The 20,237-nt window shown below is 47.1% G+C and overlaps 2 protein-coding genes across 2 annotated transcripts; both read left to right on the top strand.

Annotated features, from left to right (window-relative positions):
- Positions 1-2,212: 2,212 nt before the first annotated feature.
- Positions 2,213-5,183, top strand: LOC131288986 (uncharacterized). Its single transcript, XM_058318172.1, has 2 exons — positions 2,213-2,771; positions 4,885-5,183. Exons 1-2 carry the CDS (start codon positions 2,213-2,215, stop codon positions 5,181-5,183), a joined length of 858 nt encoding a protein of 285 aa, XP_058174155.1.
- A 3,427-nt stretch (positions 5,184-8,610) lies between these two features.
- Positions 8,611-11,440, top strand: LOC131284930 (uncharacterized). The gene is made up of 2 exons (XM_058313788.1): positions 8,611-8,944; positions 10,425-11,440. The coding sequence occupies exons 1-2, from the start codon at positions 8,611-8,613 to the stop codon at positions 11,438-11,440; spliced, it is 1,350 nt and encodes a 449-aa protein (XP_058169771.1).
- The last annotated feature ends 8,797 nt before the right edge of the window (positions 11,441-20,237 follow it).

Consider the following 20,237-nt stretch of genomic DNA (forward strand, 5'->3'; position numbering starts at 1 on the left):
ACTTAATGGATTCAACGTGAACGCACAAAAGCAAAACCATTCGCTTCGTCCGTCGATTGGTAATGTGTGGAAAACCCGTTGCAAATAACCAATATATGATTACAACCGACCGCTAGAACTATTAGCTGATAACTGTATAACCGCGTTTTTAGACGATGGCCACGTGTTTCCGTTCAGAGATCGGTTTGTGAGTTTTAAGAAGAATGATTAAGATGCATTTATGTGAGTTTCGCACACCGGGAAGAGATGAATTTGGGTGAAATTCACCGATGAAAGTTATTTCAGCATTTACAGCACGTGTAAATTTGCTCCAAACACAAAGCCATCGATAATTATAGTCGTTTAAATTCATGCCAAGTGATAACATTGCTTATTGGTTGTAACATTTGCGTTAATTTTATCCGCACGATCTCCTATCTCCCGAATCTGCCCCACCCAAACCTTGCTCCACCGGCTGAGGAGATGAATTTTCACTTTCCACACACCACAACCAAAAAAAAAACCTTTTCCTTGCTTCCGAACCAGAATTCGAGCCAATAAGTAAGGCAGCTAACGGTCTCGGCCCGGTGTCGGGTGCAAGTCCTTTAACCATCTCCATACCTTATAATGGGAAATTAATTAAACCCCCAACAATGCGGGCAGCCCGCGGGAGGGAAGCCCTACTACGGGGCTGTAGGATTATCACAGCTTTCACTGTGTGAACGCTAATCATATTGTTAATGTTGATTTTTTTTATTGCCTAATGCTCCCGTTTTCCTCACTCCCGGTATGGTACCTTGGGGGGAGGAGGTATCGTTTTACTTTCTAGTGTTTTACTTCTAGTGCTTTTTTTAACGCTGACACATACACTCGCACAGTTCGGTGCGGCCGGGAATCTGTTTCAATTTCGTTCAAATTCGCCGAAATCGGTCGAGCCTCCTCGGGTTGAAACAACCAACGATAGGGCCAAGGGTATCTTCATCCGGGCCCCGTTGACAACAGGTGACATCGGATCGGAATGAACAAAAGTGAAACTTCTCGGATGGCTTGAGCAAACAGCGATGATAAACGGTGCCGCCTAAGAGCGGTGGGGAGTACGCTCCGGATTTGCGTTCGAGCATGAAGAAAAGTCGTTAACATAATTTGTTGTGTATTATCCCGTGACAACCGACGAAACGGGGAGGAGTGAGGGGGAGGAGGGTTTATGTGCGTCAATAAAAGACCCAAAATTGGAGACCACTAGAAAGAGCGGTGTGGAGAAAGAATGGCATTGAAATACTGGCCTGCACTGACTGTTGGTGGAAAACTCGTAGTCACAAATATTCGTCCCGTTTTGTTTCTTTCCAGAATTGATGGTTGACAGGGCAGGAGCCGCAAAAGGGATCGGTGGGGGAAGGGCAGTTCTCTCGGTCCATCGAGCTCCGACCGGCCCTTGGAAGTATTCGCAATCATCAGCTGGCCGGTTGATAGGCTGCCCGGTCGATGTGCGCCAGCAAGAGACCGCAACGCTGGAGTCGCGACTCCCGAGCGACCGGCAGGGAAAGAAGAAATTCAATTTCTGGCCAGTCTTTCTCTCTGCGGTTCCACGGTGCGACGCGTACGGTACCCCCCCTTTTGGCGGGGATTTTAATGGGAGTTTTGTAGCTGCGCTTCCCGGCCGCGTTTTCCCTCCGTTTCCTTCTGTTTCCACCACCCCCGGGAGTCGCGTTGAGGTTAGAGCTCGAGCGAGCTCCTCTGAAGGCGCGTTGTGTTTCGGGGGGTTGGGACGGGGCCGACGAATTTTATTGGTGAGCATGCGGCGATGCGGTGGAAAACCTCGAGCGCCAACCCCGAGCGCCAAGCCGGGTGATGGCGGGCTTCACAGATCACTTCCCCGGAGGTTCGCTCCATTCGCATTCTGGCACTCGCGCCGACGGTTAGCAAAACGGGATATACCGACCAAGCCTCCCGAGGTGGCACTCCCAGGGTGTAGCAGTTTGTTTTTGGGTTTTTCTGTGAGGCGACTTCTGTATGCCTGTGACTTGTGTGCCTTTTTTGTGTGTTTGGTTTTTCTGAGGAACCCCGTCGCGTCCCGTTTGTTGACACTTTTTGTGACTGTCTGTGCTTCAAGGGTCGTTAGTTGTGGATATCTGCGTTCTTTCTTCGTGTGCATGAAATTAAGGTGACGACAAAAAAACGCCAGCGTGTGTGCCAAGACTTCCGTGTACTCTCCGTGACAAGTACTCAATGCACCATGCATTCGAACGTTCGGTACATCGTATGGTTTGTGCTGGTGACGGCAGGGTACCTCGTGCGACAGTGCTGCCACGCGTCGGCGGACCATGTACCGGCGGCCAGCGCTAGAAAGCTCAGTGCCGGGCTCACCGCCATGCACTTCAACCATCTGTTCAGCCAGGGCGAAGGTTTTCCCGGCCCGAGCGCGCCGCTCGCCACGGGCGAAAGCGTAAAATTCACTCCCAACAAACAGCACGTGCTGCATCCCGTGGATGCGGCGTGGAGGATGTCCGTTGGCGTGGGCAGCAGCAGTAGTAATAATTGGAGGGTCCGGAAACCCCTGGCGAAGCCCGTGGTGGGCAGCCGGAGCCGCATCAACAATCGGTCAATGACTCGATTTTCCGAGGTCGAGATTCCGCCCGGTCTGGAGGAGCGGGAGCTGGAGGTGGTGCAGCAGGTAACGCCCGCTCCCAGCCCGGCGAGGGCGGGCAACGTTACCGGGCTGGTGGAGCTGTTTCGGAGCGCGGAGCGGTCGCGTGGCATCGAGAACTTCCTCTGGAAGTACTTCGTCGACGGTGGTAAGTGTTGGCGGCTTGGTTTCCACCGGCCGGTGCTATATTGATTTCATAATTGAATCTTTAAGAACATAACGGGGAGAAGAACTCTTCAACCCTTGCGCTGTACTGGAAGGCTCTCGGTTTGGTGATCATTGAAGGAGGCACTTTTCATTCCTCAGCAGAACACTTCTGGAGGAAATCGGGCGGCGTCTATCACATTTCGAACTCCGTGTTGCTTAACCTTACAACGCAATCAGTGGCAAGCGATAGGTTTTTCCTTAGTTTTCGTGATTCCGTTATGCTATTTCCATGTTCACGTAAAGGCAGCACTGAAGCATTTGGAAAAAAAATCTTTGAGGAGTGAAATATGAAGATAACATACCAGAATTTTCTTGCTGCAAAGATACTGGATCGTTATTATATTAAAATTACAGTTTAACATCTTATTAAATACGCATTAATTTTCCTAAGCATACTCGTATGCTGTACCTTTCTCTTCCTTATTACATCTTCTTCTGGAAATCATCTTTTTGCGCATATAAATTAGGTCCAAAGTTATTTGATTTATTACTTGAAAAAATATTATAATACTATTCTATATTGCACCGTTTTCGAGCCCAGGTAAACAATGTTCAGCTGTATTTATACACAGCTCGACCGTAAGTAAACATTTGACGCCCAACTAAAATGCTGTTGCCTATCAGTGTATGGTTCAAACGTAAATGAATATGGTTCAAACGCAACTAAACATTTGACACCTCCAAGGTGTGATGTTTACATGATATAGGTTTAACTTCGTTTTCAAAGATCATTAGAATAAAAATACACTTAATTTATAATTCGAGCACATTAAAATTTTATTATAATCTGCATTCAGCGTAAACAACTTTCTCGATCTTCGTTGGAAGTCCTTTTTACTTTTCGTGGATTTCCGGACGGCATTACTTCATTATTTTCGTCTGCTATCTAATGCGGGACAAACAAATCTATTTTAAAGTATCCATCTACCACAATATTCGTAAAGAACGTACTTGAAATATTAAAAAAAAAATTCTTTCTGCTCATCAGCTAACTGTTTACTTTAAAATTGACTGCTCAGTGATTGGTAATCATCGATTGTTAGGACAAAAAATAAACCCGGGCAATATAAACATGTATAGAACAATGTTTATCTGGACTCAAAAACAGTGTTATGTTCAAAATTTATGGATTAATGGCTATAGAATATTTGCAATAAAATTTAGCCTACAAGAAAAACTTTAATATTTTCAAGAACCATACAAATAACTCTACACTACGAAGTTCTTGGAGACCAATGTTGTTGGAGGGCAAAGTGCTCGGTTTCCGGCGCAAGAAAATGTTTTCCAGGAGAAACTGTTCCGAGGAGGAGAAAGGTAAGAGTTGCGACTTCCTTGACCTTGGTTCAGTAACCGGAGAAACGACCCTTGTGGACATTACGTTCCATCCTGGTGTTGCAAAAGCGTTGCTTTCACTGAGAAGAGAACCGGAGAGCCGGGGGGAAACGTAGCGCTAAATAAAGTAGATTCAATATTTAAATGACACCTCATGTCCCTCGTGTTTCCGACTGACCAAACAAACGCTGTAACCCAGTGGCCCGTTTTCGGGCGCATCCGTGGTTTACTGGGCTCTCGTTCTTCTGCGCGTACTGGTTTCTGGTGCGGGTTTTAGTTAGTGGAGTTGTTTCTTTTTTTGTGCGTGTGTGTTCAGGCTTTGTTTGTGGAGAAATTTTCCCTCCCGACGCTTGGGTACCATACCGTTAGTGCGTAGTTCGCGGGTTCCCTCCCCCTTGGGTCGCTGTGGGAACTTAATGACCCATGATTTAATTGTGGTAGGGAACGGTGCCACAACCCGCCAAACTGCGCTGAAGACCACATTAATTGAGGTCATTCTTGCCGTCAGAAATTCGCCTGTTTGTCAAAAAAAAAAGAATAGCTGGGCGAGTGCGATGTCCGAAGGGGGGAAGGTTCAACACGCACGCATATGCTGATGATGATAGGTTTATAGAAATCGGAAACTCCCGTAATCGCTCGCGAGCGTGAAGCCTCGCGCACCCGTCGGTCGGCTGACAGTTTGATGATCGACGTAGGCCATTGATGAGATGTCTATTTTTCAGATGTTTCCGCCTCCACCGAGGACGACGACGACGACGACGGAGCAGGCGGTGGTGCGGTGGTGAAGGGCACCCGGCACTCGGCCGCCGACCGAAGCGATGCCGTGGGGCGCAAGAAGAAGTTCCACCTCAAGAAGAAGTACAAAAAGTTTCTGATACCGCTGCTGCTGGCGTACAAGATCAAGTTCCTCGCGCTGGTTCCGGCCATCATCGGGGGGCTGATACTGCTGGTCAAGTCGGCCGGGCTGGCCGGTTTCTTCTTCGCCCTGTTTACGGCCGTCGTCAGCCTGAAGAAGTACTAGGCGCCAAGAACTGAACGGAACACCGTCCCGTGTGCGGCGGCCACCCTCGCGGCGGTCCGGCGGGAGATCCTCCAGCCAGCGTCCACCGGATCGGATCGGATGGGTAAGTGTGTCTCTATGTGGGCCAAAACTAATCCCAACGGTACTTTCGTTCAATAAAAGAAAAAAAAACAACAACAACCGGGGAGGGGAATAAAAAACGAAGACACGTTGCCTCAAGCCCCCGTGGAATGTAAAACCGATGTAATGATTCTTTTCTCTTCCCGGTTTCGGTGCACCAACGCACACTGTCTTTCAGCATCTCGCCTCGCCATCCTCGAAGGTGTCCGTCATCCGCGGCGGTCCAGGTCGTCCTCTAATTTATTATCGATTTTCGTAGGTTTAATGAGGCTCCAGCGAAGGGCTCACGGCACGGTGTCAATTAGAAGATAGTACCACCCTACTGGCTGGAACAGAAAGCAGAAGCGGGAGCCCGTGGTGGCAGAATTCGGTAGCCACAAGCATAACAACCGACGTCCGCTCATCCATGGCAAACACATCGAAGAAAACCGACAGACACGAACTCCCAAGGAAGGAGGAAGAAAGCTGCACTATTCCTGCGCCTCATACGAAACAACAACGAACCAACGCCATGGGGCGGAAGGGCGAGCGAACGGGTGGTTCACTCCGCGCGCAACCGATTTCGGAGATTTTATGCTCCGTGCCGTCTATTCTTCGACGTCGGTTTTAAGTTAGAGCTCCTATTATAGTTAAATAGTTCGAAGGTGCGGTAAGATTGTTAGGTTAGGTTAGGAACAATTGCACCCGAAGAGGGAGGGAAAGTAGGCTGCCCATGAAATGCTCCCCCCACAAACACACACACACACTCCCTCTCTCCCTTTTCTCCGTAAGATGGGCGAGGATCGACCCCACGGTGCGAGGATAGGGCAACTATCATTTTCTTTTTGTTTTCAACAGTTTCAGCAGACAACAGGCGAAAGAAAAGTGTAGATAATTAAAACTGAAGCAAATTGTTCGGACGTCCATTCTGCGGCCGAGAAATTGGCCTCGCAAAACGCGAGCACCCTTCAATGGTACACGGCTGTCAAAAATGTTGACACCGCCACGGACGTTGCTAACGGGGCCGTATCGAAACCATCCATAGAAAGATGGGTTCGTTTTCGGCGAGAGTGTAGGCCTAAACGTGGGGGAACAATTTTGGAAAAAAATAAATGTGGTCAAATTCAATAGACTTTGTTGTTCCGAGTCCTGGTATACGCCGTTCCGAAGCACGAGAACTATGGCTGTGGCAAATCGATGAACCGTTCCGTATGAGTAGATATAGGAAGACGATGAGAAAAGCAGGGCCAGTGGGTGGCATCCGTCTGACGGGGAGAAAAGACTCGTGGAATCGGTAGGCACTATGTGATCGGTTTTCAAAGTGTTACTAATGATTGCGTGGTGCATAATGGGAGAAAGAAACGACGGAAAAGGCACACGGTGCACGGGTATGATGCGCCAACACGTGGAACAATGTTTTCAATCAGCGCCCTCCCCGATGGTCAGTGATGTGGGAACGGATAACGGAAGCTGGTGCTCCGATCGAAGAAGCGTTTGTGTCGGGGCAGAGCCGATGGAAAAGAAATGGAAACACTCAGGTTTTCTTTAACCCAGTTGTTGTACATTCACTGCTGATGGTTTATGAATACGATTTACTTTTAAAGCAGCACTGATAACCCAGATTACTGAGGTGATGCCCGGAGTTAATTAACTGAATTTTATTGATGTGGTTTTATGCGTTTGTTGAACACGTACGTTCAGATAGTTTATCGTATTGGTAGGTAATTTTATTTTCACCTGAATCAATCTACGTATTTCGATTGGTATTGTTTAGATTAACACAGTTTGACAGCCTTTTTGTAGATAACATAGTGCACTCCTAATTTTGAACCAGCTTCAGAGTAACAGCAACCGAATATTTATTGAAAAATACAGTAGTTTTGAAATAAGCACTAATTTTCTGTAGCGATTAAATATAACGGCAAAACATAGATCACAATAAAGTTTCAATTGAGGTGCCAGTATGAGAAACCTTACACTTTATTATGTACATACGAGGGAAGTGCAGCACGCGCTAATCGAGATCGAAATGAATAGTAATGGTCCTCCAGCTATTAAGATTCGTTATCAGCATGAGAAACCAACATATATTTTTCCACCCTGCCAATCGCATTCGTTAGGGGCCTAACTTTAATCCGTGCTCGGTGCATTAAACTTGTTACTTCGCATCGTTTGTGAACAATTTAAGAAGGATTTATCATTGCCTACGAATGTGCTGGCCATAGCGGCATGCTCACTTTCGTTGGCATCGCTGTGCATCACTCTCGGGTGAGTAATTTTTAGCTAGCTTGCAGCTATTTTCATGCCTCGAAATCCAGCGAGCACGCGAGTGTAATTTCCATACTGTTTTGCTTACGATGTTCAACGGCGTTTTTAAAATTGTATTGAGTTGGCGCCTAAATGTATGCAATTTGACTATCCCTTGGTTCGATTGATGGTAAAAAAAGTCGATGTTGGATTTAATCGACTTCAGTTGGGAAGAATGTTTTTCGGCATGACTGTTAAATAAATTGTTCTTGATGAGTTACTTATTGTTCTTATATCCTAATTAAACTAGTGTATGTTTACTTCCAACAAAAGGTTCAACTACAATAGTTTACTGGCGCTTGTAGTACATAAGGCTTAAGGCATGTAGCATGGTAGTACTTAAGACTTGTAGCATGTTTACTCACTGCACTAAAAGTACCATACTTTCTCCGGTAATCGCGACTACTGTAACACACTCATCAATTTTTCATTTTGCCACGCAAGAGATAACGGAAGAAGGCAGACAACGGCAAGAACACAGCTCCCTCATTATGCGAAACAATGTCTTCCGCGGTGATCCGCGATCATTCGTGGCATGTTCATCATTTTTCTTCATTTCTGCACCCCTGCACAAACACCCGGGAGGGTTGGGCCATTGGCGTGCCGTATGCTGCTGCGTATGAGTTTATCTTATCGCGCAGCGGAAAATAGGATAACCAATTAACGATCGCACAATTGCGTAACCGAAGCTCCTCCTAGTAGTGCGTCTGCTTCTCTTGCGTGCTGGCGTAGGTTCGGTTTGGGGTGCACGGTTCGGCACCCGAATGCGTCGGAAGGCGGTTGGGCGAGAAAAAAGCTTTCCTCCGCCAACGATAGGTTTTATTGATTGTTGCAGTTTTGCGATTTTAGTTCACCTCCGATTGCTAACCAGTGTGGACCGGAGATTCCAGCTCCGTGCCAGGAATATCGGGTGTGCAATATATGCACAAAAAAGCGGCCCCAAAGAAACGCCTTCCAAGGAGCAGCAAGAGTGGAGCCAGGTTTAACGTCGCAGACTGGGACATTCTTGTGGTGGGTTAGGATGCGACGTTCCTTGCTGTTGGTGCTTCTGTTTGCGGTGGTTTTGGTGCACGGTGCGAGGAATGATGGTGCTAAGAACGGCACATCTGTCGGTAGTGCTACATACCTGGATGTGCTGCGAAGGATAACGAACCTTCGGGGCGATGACATTCGCAAGAACCTCCGGTCGCTGCGGGAGCTCGCCATACGGCACGGTTTGATCCGGATGAGTGATATGAACGAAGCGAGTGCCGCCAGCAACGAGGAGCAGTCGTCGGAGGGAGAGCAGTCCTCGCAGGAGTTGCCGATTGAACCGGGTCAGCAATTGACGGCCATTGCTGAAGGTGATTGTGGTGGCAGCTATTAGTAGTAGTGGGCTGTTCGCTTGTAGTTGGGAAAATCTAGCTGTAAAAATGAGTGTTTGTAAAACCGCGTCATGTAATACCTTAATTCCTCTGAGATTATTTTTTTCACTCTTACTCAGAAATGTATACATTACTCCAAAGTGAAATTGTTATTTCTTAAACAAGTTTTGTAAAAAATTGTACAAATCCAACCGACTACAATATTTCGTCAAAAAGCAGTTCAGAAATGTCGATGAATACCATCTTTTAACGGAAACATTTTCGCTTTCTTGGTTTAACTAGAGAACTAAGTTTGCTACAATTTTTTAAAGATTTAGTATCATTTGTTTTATTTTTTAAGTTTGCTACAGTTTTTTTTGTGTCGTTCAAGACAAACATCTTGTACTGAAGTTACAGGGTGGGGACATGATCATATAAACCATACAGTCATTTAAAAATGAAATTTTAAAGATATTTTTGTTCACCGTGCTTAAGAATTGGAAAAGTAGTAAACAGTTCTCTCTTACGTTTTATATCCGTACCTGCATGTGTTAAGCGAAGAGGAGAATTTAGAACAAACCAAAAATATTATTTATATCATTCATAAAATATTCATTTCAATCCCTGCTCATGTTGCTTAATCGTTTGCTTGTCTTCTGTAAACTTAAAAATTAAATGATTACTTAAAAGATCCTTCATTTGAAAAAGTTTTTGGACTGCAGATACAAGACAACGGGATACAGAAGGGTAAGCTTACAATTGCTCGGTTTTAACGGGTTGGCGTATTTTTCTCACTTTGCTCTCTTAAATCCACGCAACGCAATTTTTAAAAGCCCTCCTCGTTAAGATATGATAAATCTGGCGCGTTAGCCAAACATAATTGCAATAATTATCGCTTGCAACACGTTGCGCTCATCTCCGTGGGGCCCACCTAGCCTTGACGCACCAGTGACGCTTTCTACTCACACGATTAGATTGCAGAGACGCTCCGGCCGCATGCAACCGGTGCACACGCAGTGCGGTCCAGCCTGGGCCGGAGTCGTAGCATCCGGTGCTTCTTTTTTTTTTTCCTTCGCAACGCGTGACTGCCTGGAAAATGACGGAGTAGCGATTCGCAAGGAAGGAAGCTTGAGATGGAAGTAAACACGATCGAACACAATGTTCAGATGCAGTGTCCCGCACGTGCGCCTCGCGTTTCACGGTTTGCCGCACACGTGAGAGTGCATTCTGTGCCCTGGAAGACACACGCCGCACAACGGTAAAACGAGAGCACTGGATCGAACGGAGTGCTGGAGTCCGGTGCCGTTATGATCAGCGTGTATCGACGTGAAAAAGCCCTTGACAACCGATAGAGAAAAAAAAGGATTGCTATGTTAACACGTGGCAGCTTTTTGAATTTCAATCGATGATACCTTGCCAATATGTGGTAGTAATTTTTCTAATTCTGAATTTCTCTCGATACTCTCATATTTTTTCCCCACAAAAACAAAAGGTCGCAAAAAGGGCGGTGGAGGAAGCAACAATAATAATATCGTGGTGGCGGGCGGCGGAGGCGGTGGACACGACGACGGCTCCTACTCGATCAGCATTGAGGAGGGCGGTAACAAGAAGGGCAAGAAGCGAAAGAAGGGCAAGAAGGGCAAGAAGCACCGCAAGCAGAAGCGCAAGGGCTGGAAGAAGCACATGAAGAAGGCGGTTCCGATCGGGGTGGGTCTGCTGGCGCTGAAGGCGCTGCTGCTGCACTTCATTCTCAAGAAGCTGGTGATGGCGACGGCGTTCTCGCTGCTGCTGAGCAAGAAGTCGCTGCTGGTGTCGTCGTTGATCGCGCTCAAGCTGCTGCTGCAGCAGCCGCACAGCAGCGACAAGAGCGAAAGCAGCAAGCTGGAGGTGGTGCACATTCCGATCCGCAAGGACGCCGGCTTCCACAAGAAGCACCAGCAGCAGCAGAAGCAGCAGCAGCAGCAGGTTCCCTCGAACAAGCTGAAGCTTCCGCCGGCCCCGGCGAGCACGACCAAATCGTCCCTGTTCGACTCGTACGCCGGGCCGCACTCGATCCAGCACGCGCACCAGCAGATGGCCGACTTCGGCGGCAAGTACATCCCGCTCGGCTACGAGAGCAACCATTTCCACGGGTTCGACGCCACGCCCGGGGCGCCCTCGTTCGGCGATGGGCTGCACCAGGTCCAGAACGTGGAGCAGTTCTTCGACGACGCCGACGAGCTGCAGTTCGACCGGCAGGACAACGGCTGGGACGGGTGGAGCGGCTGGAACCGGGGCGAGGAGGGAGGCAAGCGGTACGAGGCGATGGCGGCGGCTGCTCCGACCCTCACTGACGCTGGTGGACCGTACGGGGGCTGGGGTGATGTAGCGAGCGCTCCGAACGACTACCAACAACCGACCGGGTACGACTCGCTGAACCGGAGCCGCTACGGGGAGATCCTGGAGGGGTATGTCGAGGCGAGTCGGCGACGCCAGCAGCTGATGGACAGGAGAAAGCGAAAGTTCTAGGTAGCAAGACACGGCGACCGCGAGATCGAAAGTGGACCTTTTCCCCCGAAACAACAAACAAACATCTTGAAGCTGAAAAAATGGTGAAGCATTTACGTGGCGTTACTTCGGCGAAGCTTTTTTGGAGAACGAAGAACGAGGGAAAAATCAAACCAGATGAAAAAGTGGGAAGAAAATTGAAAAGAGCAGAAGAGGAAAAGAACGAATAAATGGAGGGAAGAGAACAATAAACACAAAAAAAAAGACCAGGTCAAGAGGAAGGGACAAGAAAAGGAAGTTAGTTTATAGATATAAAAACGAAAGTCGATACTCTCGCTTGTGCTGCTTGGAGGCGGGATAGTTTCTTGGGGAGGGGAAAATATGGCACCGCGTGTGTCCGGAAAACCGAAGACATTCTTCTTGCGCTGTATTGCTTGATTGCAAGCGAATCATTGTAGCCCACCGTAATTTATTGTTATTTATTATTTGCTAGTAAACGTACTTAGCTCTTTTTCTGAAGATCCAACGCTTGGTAAACAGGAGTCGGGACGAACATTGAAAATGTGCAATCAAATGATAGGAGTTTAACGCGAATCAGGAACCACTTTTACAGTGACCGAACTGAATAGAGAAAATAAATTCCGCTTCCGGTTTCTCCCACGTGGAGAAGCCTACTGTTGGTGTTGATTTGTGTTTTATTTTCTAGTCAAGTTTTATTTTTCAGTGTTTTATTTTCTTTGTTTTTGTAAAGTTTGGCCTTTGATCATTAATTTCTTTTTCAAGATTTGATAAACTTGTGAATTTAAAATATCACAAATTCAGTACTCTCCAAATAACATAGTTTCAAAGTGCAATTGAGCGATCCTGCTTTAGTTTTATTGTCATGTTTTTGTATCTCCACAACATACCACAATGCATAGTAATTTACGTATGGTTCTCAATTTATGTGTTTGTGTTACGTAAAGTCTTACGAAATTGCAGTTTATTATCGATCGTCCTGCTCTTTAACGTATAATTTCGAATTTAAAATTAACTTTCATTGTAGGGATGATTGTAAACTTTGCTGATTTATTTATATCCACCCCGGTTTTGTGCCGGTCGGTGACAGGTAATGCGCGAAGAAATGGCGCAGTCGATGGCTTCATCAACGACTGGATGGACCTGCAGAACGTTGCACTTCACTTTCCATTGCATTGCCTGTTACGCAAGCGTCTCAGCGTCTCCGGTGGGCTCTTTTCCCTTTTTGCGGGAAGGGTTGCTGGGAGTGATTATTCCGGGCACACCCTCCACGGGCCTGAACGCGGAAGTTGCCTGGTGGTGCGTGTGCGTATGTGTGCGCACGGGCATGGATGCACTTGCTGCACTCAAGGGGAGGGAACTCAGTGAAGGGCTTTCGAAGGCGGGGAGGATTCTGTGAAAATTACCAACAAAGCTCCAACCCATTCCGCCCTCCCTGCTCTTGCGGGGCAGTTGTAAATATTTATGACGGACGGGAGCGACCAAAGGTAATAGTAATGGAACCGGTGGGGGGGGGGGGGGGGGGGGGGTGGTGGAGGGATGGCTTCGGCGAGATGGGGAAGAGGAAAAGCTCCAAGGGAACGAACACGCGGAGAAAGTAAAACCCCGGGGGAAGCGGTGCGCTATCCAGCCCGTTTACGATTACTCAACAATTGGGCAAACAAAAATTTCACTTTTTCACAATGCTCCCCAACGCTGGTTGTGGCGCGTGCGTGCCTAGAAACGGTACCGGTACGTGGAAAATGTGCATACTGGGTATATTTGCCCAGCGCTGGTGACACTTTCACACCGGACCAGGGACCGGGCTGCATCCTTCCTAACGGCCGGTGGACAAACGTGTCTAATTGCATTTCGAGCAAACACACGACCAAATGCTGAAAGCTAGCAAGGTTGCAAAGGGGAGCTTTTCTTGTTTATGAACCGGATTTGTTTCTTTGTTCGGAGAAGTGGCAACATTTGAATACATTCTATCATTTCGTGCTCTGTTCCGACGAACAGGTTTCAGTGTGCCTTGCTTTCGCACTTAGATCTTTCCAATTATCTGCAAGTATGTATTGAAGGATTAGAAAACAAATGGAGGTTCATCTCTAATCACAATATATGCATAAATGAAATAAAATAAAATAAACAGCAAAAACGTCTTTTACTTGCACAAAGTTTTGAAATCACTAAAGAATTTAAAATTAATCCGTGAAAGAAAATGAATGAGTAAACGAAGTTTACTACTTTAAATAGATTAAACTACATCTTCTAACCATGATAATAATTAATAAATAAAACGCACAAGGAAAAAGGTAGATAAATTAATCAAAAAACAGAAAGCAATAGATCCCGCGAGATGCTGAACCAAACAAAGGGTTTGTCAAATTTGGTATTGTACTGTGTGCCGTCCCGTCCCAAGTGTGGGTGGAGAAATTTTTCTCACCTCGGCGCGGGCCATGGTGTGGGCAGATTATTCAGCCTGAGGTCTCTAGACGGCCTGCGGCGTCTAGCTTCCTCCATCATTCATTCCCCGCCGTCCACCCTTTGGGCTTTGGTGAAAGTGAAATTCTAATGAAGTTTTGTTTTTTATTGTATTTTAAATAAATTTAATAAACCTCCACGCATCCGGCACTGGCTGTGGGGTTCGGTGGGCGGGAGGTCCATCATATCGGTGGGAGGGAGAGGGGAGGAGACTGTTTGCCGGGCGGGCGCCGGTTTTTGGCGGTCCTCCCGGAATTTATGTCAACGAAATACAAATTTTTCAAACCTGATTCAACGAACTGCCACGCGGTATCGAACGGTCGTAAAAGGGACGCATCGAACGTGGAGAAGGAAGTGGCATGAAGAGGGGCGGGGGGGGGGGGGGAAGAGAGCAGAAATGAATCGTTCGTTGCCACCCGGCGTGGAAGTGGGACAAACACGTCATAGAAAGTGGCGGCCTCCGACGTCCTCCGCGAAATGCCATTCATGTGTGTGTGGATGACGCGGCGTTGCGCGCGGATATGGAGCGCGAACCCAGTAGCCCACTCCGGTACCGTCCGAGCCGGGTCAGGAGCCCGCTCCATGGGGAGGCTTCGGTTTTTCCGTTCCGACCCTGACGACTGTGGAGAATCGGTCGCTTACTTCCTCATGCCGGTTAGCTTCGCGAGATAAGCAGAAGGAGTGACACACGCACACACTCACACAAAATTGGCACACTTCCCAGGGGAACGAGCTGGCAGTGTGAGACAACCGAAGGACCGGAACCGGGACGTCGGCGCACTTTCACTAAACGCTTGCGCGGCATATCGGAATCGTCGATGATAAATTCCTGCACTTCTCTGCAGCTCCGGAGCGGGTATGTTAAACTCACCGCGGTGTGTGTGTGTGTGCGTGGGTTTATTTTTTCTTTCTCCCGTTTGCCAATTTGGTGACCGTGGCGATCACGATGACGGCAACCGCGACTATGGCGAATGCTGCGGTAGTTGTTTCGTGTGCACGCAGCTCGCCGCAGATTACCTAACTCGGTTGATCGATTTTGTAATCGGAAATGACGCCACTGCACCGGGATTCCGCACACCGCCGGGCACGGGTGATGCACGGGAACGGTTTGGCTTTCTACAGAACCGCAGAAAACATGGCCACCGCCTGGGTTTGAAGAGGATTTTGAGCCGGAGGGTTTATTGTTTATTGTGCCTTGTCGCTCTTCCCCATTTCAAGCAAATCCACCCCGTGCGGGAATTTCGATTGTTTGCCCGGAGGAGAAAGTTTATGGTAAGCACCGTCCAGCTTTCGGCACCGTCGGGCAAATCCTCCCGAATAAAAAAAAGTCATGGAGAGGCCATTGCCGTACGCATTGTTCGCACGAGACGAGGATGAGGAACGTCAGGCGCGCCCGAAAAGCAAACGAACTTCCCATAGGGTTCTTAGGACCTTGCGAGGCTCTCGGGTTACCATTTTTTCGCCTTTGGATGGTGGCATCCAAGAGGACGACGCGTGCGTGCGTGCCAAGTTGGAGATGTCGAAGGCCTCGGGTGATCATTTTTCTTCCCCCGCCAGCGAAATAGGTCATCCCGCGTCGACGAAACACTTGTCCGGCCAACTATGGAGCGCATACAATTATCGGCATCTTGGCCGCTTTGGCTGAGGTGGGTTAGAAAATGGTAATGTGTCGCGTTTGGCACACGACGCCACACCCGCGAGGTTCCGCGAGGAGATGGATAGATCAACGGGAAGGATCTCTCGCGCTTTGGGGGGTTTGCAAACGAATTACCATAGGCTGCATGAAGCTCGACAAATATCACAGCAATAAGACGGCCCGGACTAACGGTTTCTCCAAAGTTTGGCTTATTGCTTTTTAATAACGAGACAGATGTAACTTTAGCCACATCCTGAAGGCACTAATGTACGTTCCAAAGGGAAGGCAAAGACCTGTCGTGAGAAAAAGTGCTTTCCAGAGGGATTTGCGTAGCTCAAATGGAATGTACCGTATGCGTGAGAATGTTTGCACCATCGGTTAAATGTGGAATGATTATTTCAGAAGTCAATAACGTTCTGTGCTTTCCTGTGTATATCGACCTCATTTTAATTAAAAAATTACCAATCTCAGATTAAGGAGGTGGTTATACACGGATAATAACTTTTCGGTTCTAGCTTTATGGATTAGCGGTCGATTTAAATTTGGACGTTTCGAGGAACTTGCCGCCAACAAAGAGAATTTCGTATAAATCTAGTTTCAAGTTAAATTGAATACACAAAAATGAATATAAATCATGAAACAGAGAAGCATTTTGGATCATCTCCAAACAGATCTACGATCATAGAGTAGAGGATAAAACAGGAATAACACTGTTTAAACTGGTGAACATAAGATAAACAGCTTTTACATAAATATTGAATTATTTTTAGAGGGGTCGTTATACACGGAAACATAAGAATAAGAAGTCAAAACCAAGAATTAAAGTAAGTATGTTTGTGCACGCATAAAAAACAGTAAGGCCCGCAGTCAAATGATAGATTTAATAAGATGACTGAACAGAGCTGGCTGCAGAAACGACTTACATTTATGGAAGAAGGACCTGTGGTCCATATTAACGGCGCAAAATGGGTAAGGGCCTCAAACATTTATTGACCCTCACTTGGAGGAAAATTGATTAAAGAGACATTTTAAGTACGTTTCGAAAGCGTGTGGTGGCAACAAATGACCTCTCGATAAATTTTTAGCATCGTTAAAGACTGTGAGAAACATCTCCCATAGGAATAAAAAAGAAACGTAAAAAATAATCGTAGAATTTGTTTGAATCTTTACATCACTGAATGGTGCAAACATTATCAAGCATTCGGTAGAGTAGGTTATGTACACTGCCATAAGTGCATAAACGCACGTTGCAAATAAATGCAACCGTGATAAAATAAATTCAAATATTTACTCAACAAAGAATAAATTGCAAACTCCTTTAGATTGTGTTATCAAAAAATCAGTGATTTACTTTATAGAGTGTTTAAAAAAATGTCACGTGAAGTCATTAACGAAAGAAGCGTACCACACTACCAACAAGCCGGAATCGTGAAATAGGTGACGAGTTTCTCGTTTTGTGGGCCACCCCGAACACCCCAAAAATGAAAATGTTCCGTTTCCAACCCCCTAACACACATTGATTGAACGTTCTCGGCGGATCATTTGTCACCATTTCTTCCCCTCCCCGTCTTCGCTTTTCCCCCACCTATCGACGGAGGCAGAACCGACCGGGATTCCGGTTGCCCGGTGGAAGAATCGAAATGGAAACCGCACTATGCTTTCCACCTTAAAGGAACCGTAAATGTGTGCGTGCGTGCGCCGAACATGTGGCCCATGTGCATTCCCCGAAAATATTTGAATAATTGCCACCGAAAACGGCTGGCTGGCCGTTGGGGGAAACGGGGAGGGGGGAGTGGGGACATTTTTTAAATTCCACAACCAAGGCGTTTTAATTTTCTTCGTCGGCTTCGTCGGCAGCTTAATTTGTAATCAACGCCGGAACGCCGGTTTGGTGCGGCAGGTGTAGGCTTCACCGGAAGGTGGAGGAGCGATGGGGTCAATCAGTAGGGGGAGGGGAAGGGGTACGGAAACGATCGCAACCACGGTGGATCTGCCGGTGATAATTTTTCCCATCACCGGCGAACGATGGCGTATTTTTTTGTTTTGAATTTTCTCGTTGTGTCGCCCTTTCGCAGATCGGAATGAAGCAGTTCGGGGCGGACATTGGCGAACCGCGTGTGACCCGTCGATGCACCGGCGGCCGGGTCAACTGCAGGAGAAATTTGATTTATGTCCCGAACCACTGCCTGCGCACGGACGTGCAGTGAAATTTTAACTCGCCAATTGTTGCGCGCGGGTTCGTCGCCGGCGACGGCGCACGGCGTTGCAGTCTTTTGTGTGCCCGGCTGACGGCTGACGAACGGCGAACGGTGCGAAAGTGCAAGGGTAAAACTGCGCGAAAGGAAGGCAAAAAAAAAAAGAGAAAAAGGAGGAAGTTTTGGCCGCGGTCCGTGCGAGCGGGGGCATTAAAAATCAAAAAAATGAAAAGGAAAGGGTGACAGAAAAGTGCATCTTAAAAAGCGCATCCCTTGCATATAAGGGATTCCCAGGCCGCACGGTGCACAGCGGGCCCCGTTTGTGACCGATGGGATTGATGGACCGATCGACCCGTGGCATGGCGGGAGACTTTTCTTCCGCTTTCTTCTCCAGCTCTTCCGCTCAGTGTGGGTCACGGGCTTTCTTCGCACTCACACCGCAAACTCCGCCGATGAATGGCCCGATGGGTTGGGCCTGACAGGTCTTGAAGGTGCCGGTAAATTGCAGTCGTTAATCAGCCGACCGAGCGCTGCGGTTTGAGATTCAATTGCTCGGAATCGGGCTCCCAAGCGGCGGTACGGGAAGCCATGTTACATGTTGGTTCCGGCAGCCCGCAAGGCGGCTTCCCCTTGTCTTGTCAATTATACCTAAATATCAACGAGTGACTTACTCTCCGATTTATTGTGATAGATGGCACGTTGCCCGTGGATTTGATTCCGAAAAAAGGTTGTTAAACAAATTGTACACCAAAAAACGACCGCCACGAGACAGGAAAAATAAAATTAAGCAAGAAAAACCCAACGACCAGCCCATTACGATCGACTATCATTAGACGCACAAAGTGTCACATAAATCAACCGGCGAATCATGCTACAATATTACCCCGCACGCATCGAGAGCTGGCCTGGAGCCCGGCTCGAAAACGCGATGTGCATTTTCCTGCCTGATTAATGCCTGTTTATTGCGGTCGGTGCCGCGCGCTTCCCCACTCCCTCCCCCCGGCTGGGATAGGCACGTATTTGTTTAGGAAAGTAAAGCAAACGAACCCGGGCCCGAAGAAATAGGTTTTAATTTATACGCTACCCGAACGGGCGAGTAATAATTTTCGCTTGATTTAGGAGAAATTTCAAAAAGAGTTTTCTCCACACACCACAATTTCGGCTAATGGATACGGGCTGGTTGATTGAATTACACCTGATCGAGGTAATGGGATCGAACCGAGCCCCTGTTTTACCTACCGCACAAAGATTACTTAATTTTTGATAGGGTATTTTTTTGTGTTCCTTTTTCGTACGACCCCAAAACACATAATATTGTTGCATTTGAAGCTCCTTATTTGGTGATGGTCGTGATACATCTTTTTGAAAAAAATCAGTTAAACGTAAAAAAGGCCGAAGATGATTGTCTACGGTGAGACGAATCAAAACATTGGGTAAGGTTAGGATTGATTGTTAAATTTTAGCAAAAATAACAGTAATAACAGTACTAGCTTTATTGTTAGAACATGTGATACAGTAGTTGTGATAATAGGTAAGATACTAATGGGTTCGACTTACATCTTTCAACTTTACAGTCAAGTTAAATTAAATTTAAATTTCTTAGTTTGGCAGACTTTACGTTGAGTTTCTAATCAGGAGTCGATAGCTTTGAGCGGGAGTCATTTTTTGTTTAAAATCCACCTCAATAGGAAAAATAAGAAAAAAATTCATTAGAAAGGAAAATTAACACTTGAAATGAAAATTATAAACATTCAATACATTTATATCCGTAAAATTAACTCAGGGATAAACGCTTATCGGCATCATTCGGAACCAGAAAATAATCTCCAATCCCTTTTAGCGGAGGAGACATTGAAAGTAAAATTGGAAACTGAAGCCTCTTGGCAGCCCCGAAGATGAAACTCATGTTACGAAGGCCGACTTCCATTTTCACAGCTTGTACCGCGGTGTTTAAATATAAATAAGAAAACGAAAATAGACAAGCACACTTTCGATTAACGTAAACAGATGCTCCCTAAACGATCGCCTCGTAGTCGCCTCTCGCGGTGGTTAGTGGTTGATTGTATTTCTCTGCCTTCGTCTATCGATCGATCGCCGGCTATTTACCTCTTCATTACCGGCGGAGGTAGGATAATCATATTGGATAGTTGTACCTTACTTTCTTCCTTCCCAGGGCCTGCGTTGGGCGTCACATACGTGAATTGTGCAAATCCGGCTAAGCTAGCGCGGTTTCGCGCGAAGAAAGCGCACCGGCAATATTATGACGAGCGATTTAAGGTTAACAAACGAAAGTGAGTGCCACGGTTTCGGGACCGATCTATACACTGGGTGGGGCTTTGGGAGGTGGCAGGGTGACAGCGTGCGACAGTGCCTGAAGATGGCTCCGGCAATGACTGGCAATGAGCACAATTCATACCCTTAAGTGATCTTCTTCTGGCTCATTATTTGCCTCAATGGCCCCCTCGAGAAGGAGGGGACCTGTAAACGTTTCTCCAGTGGAAAGGAG

This window comes from Anopheles ziemanni, chromosome 3 (genome assembly GCF_943734765.1).
Source record: "Anopheles ziemanni chromosome 3, idAnoZiCoDA_A2_x.2, whole genome shotgun sequence".
NCBI classification, from domain to species: Eukaryota; Metazoa; Arthropoda; class Insecta; order Diptera; family Culicidae; genus Anopheles; species Anopheles ziemanni.

Bases quoted from the DNA above. Each gene is read 5' to 3' on its own strand.
- LOC131288986 (XM_058318172.1), top strand. From the start codon at position 2,213: ATGCATTCGAACGTTCGGTACATCGTATGGTTTGTGCTGGTGACGGCA. The intron at 2,772-4,884 runs GTAAGTGTTGGC...TCTATTTTTCAG, and splicing joins GAAGTACTTCGTCGACGGTG to ATGTTTCCGCCTCCACCGAG.
- LOC131284930 (XM_058313788.1), top strand. From the start codon at position 8,611: ATGCGACGTTCCTTGCTGTTGGTGCTTCTGTTTGCGGTGGTTTTGGTG. The intron at 8,945-10,424 runs GCAGCTATTAGT...CAAAAACAAAAG, and splicing joins TGCTGAAGGTGATTGTGGTG to GTCGCAAAAAGGGCGGTGGA.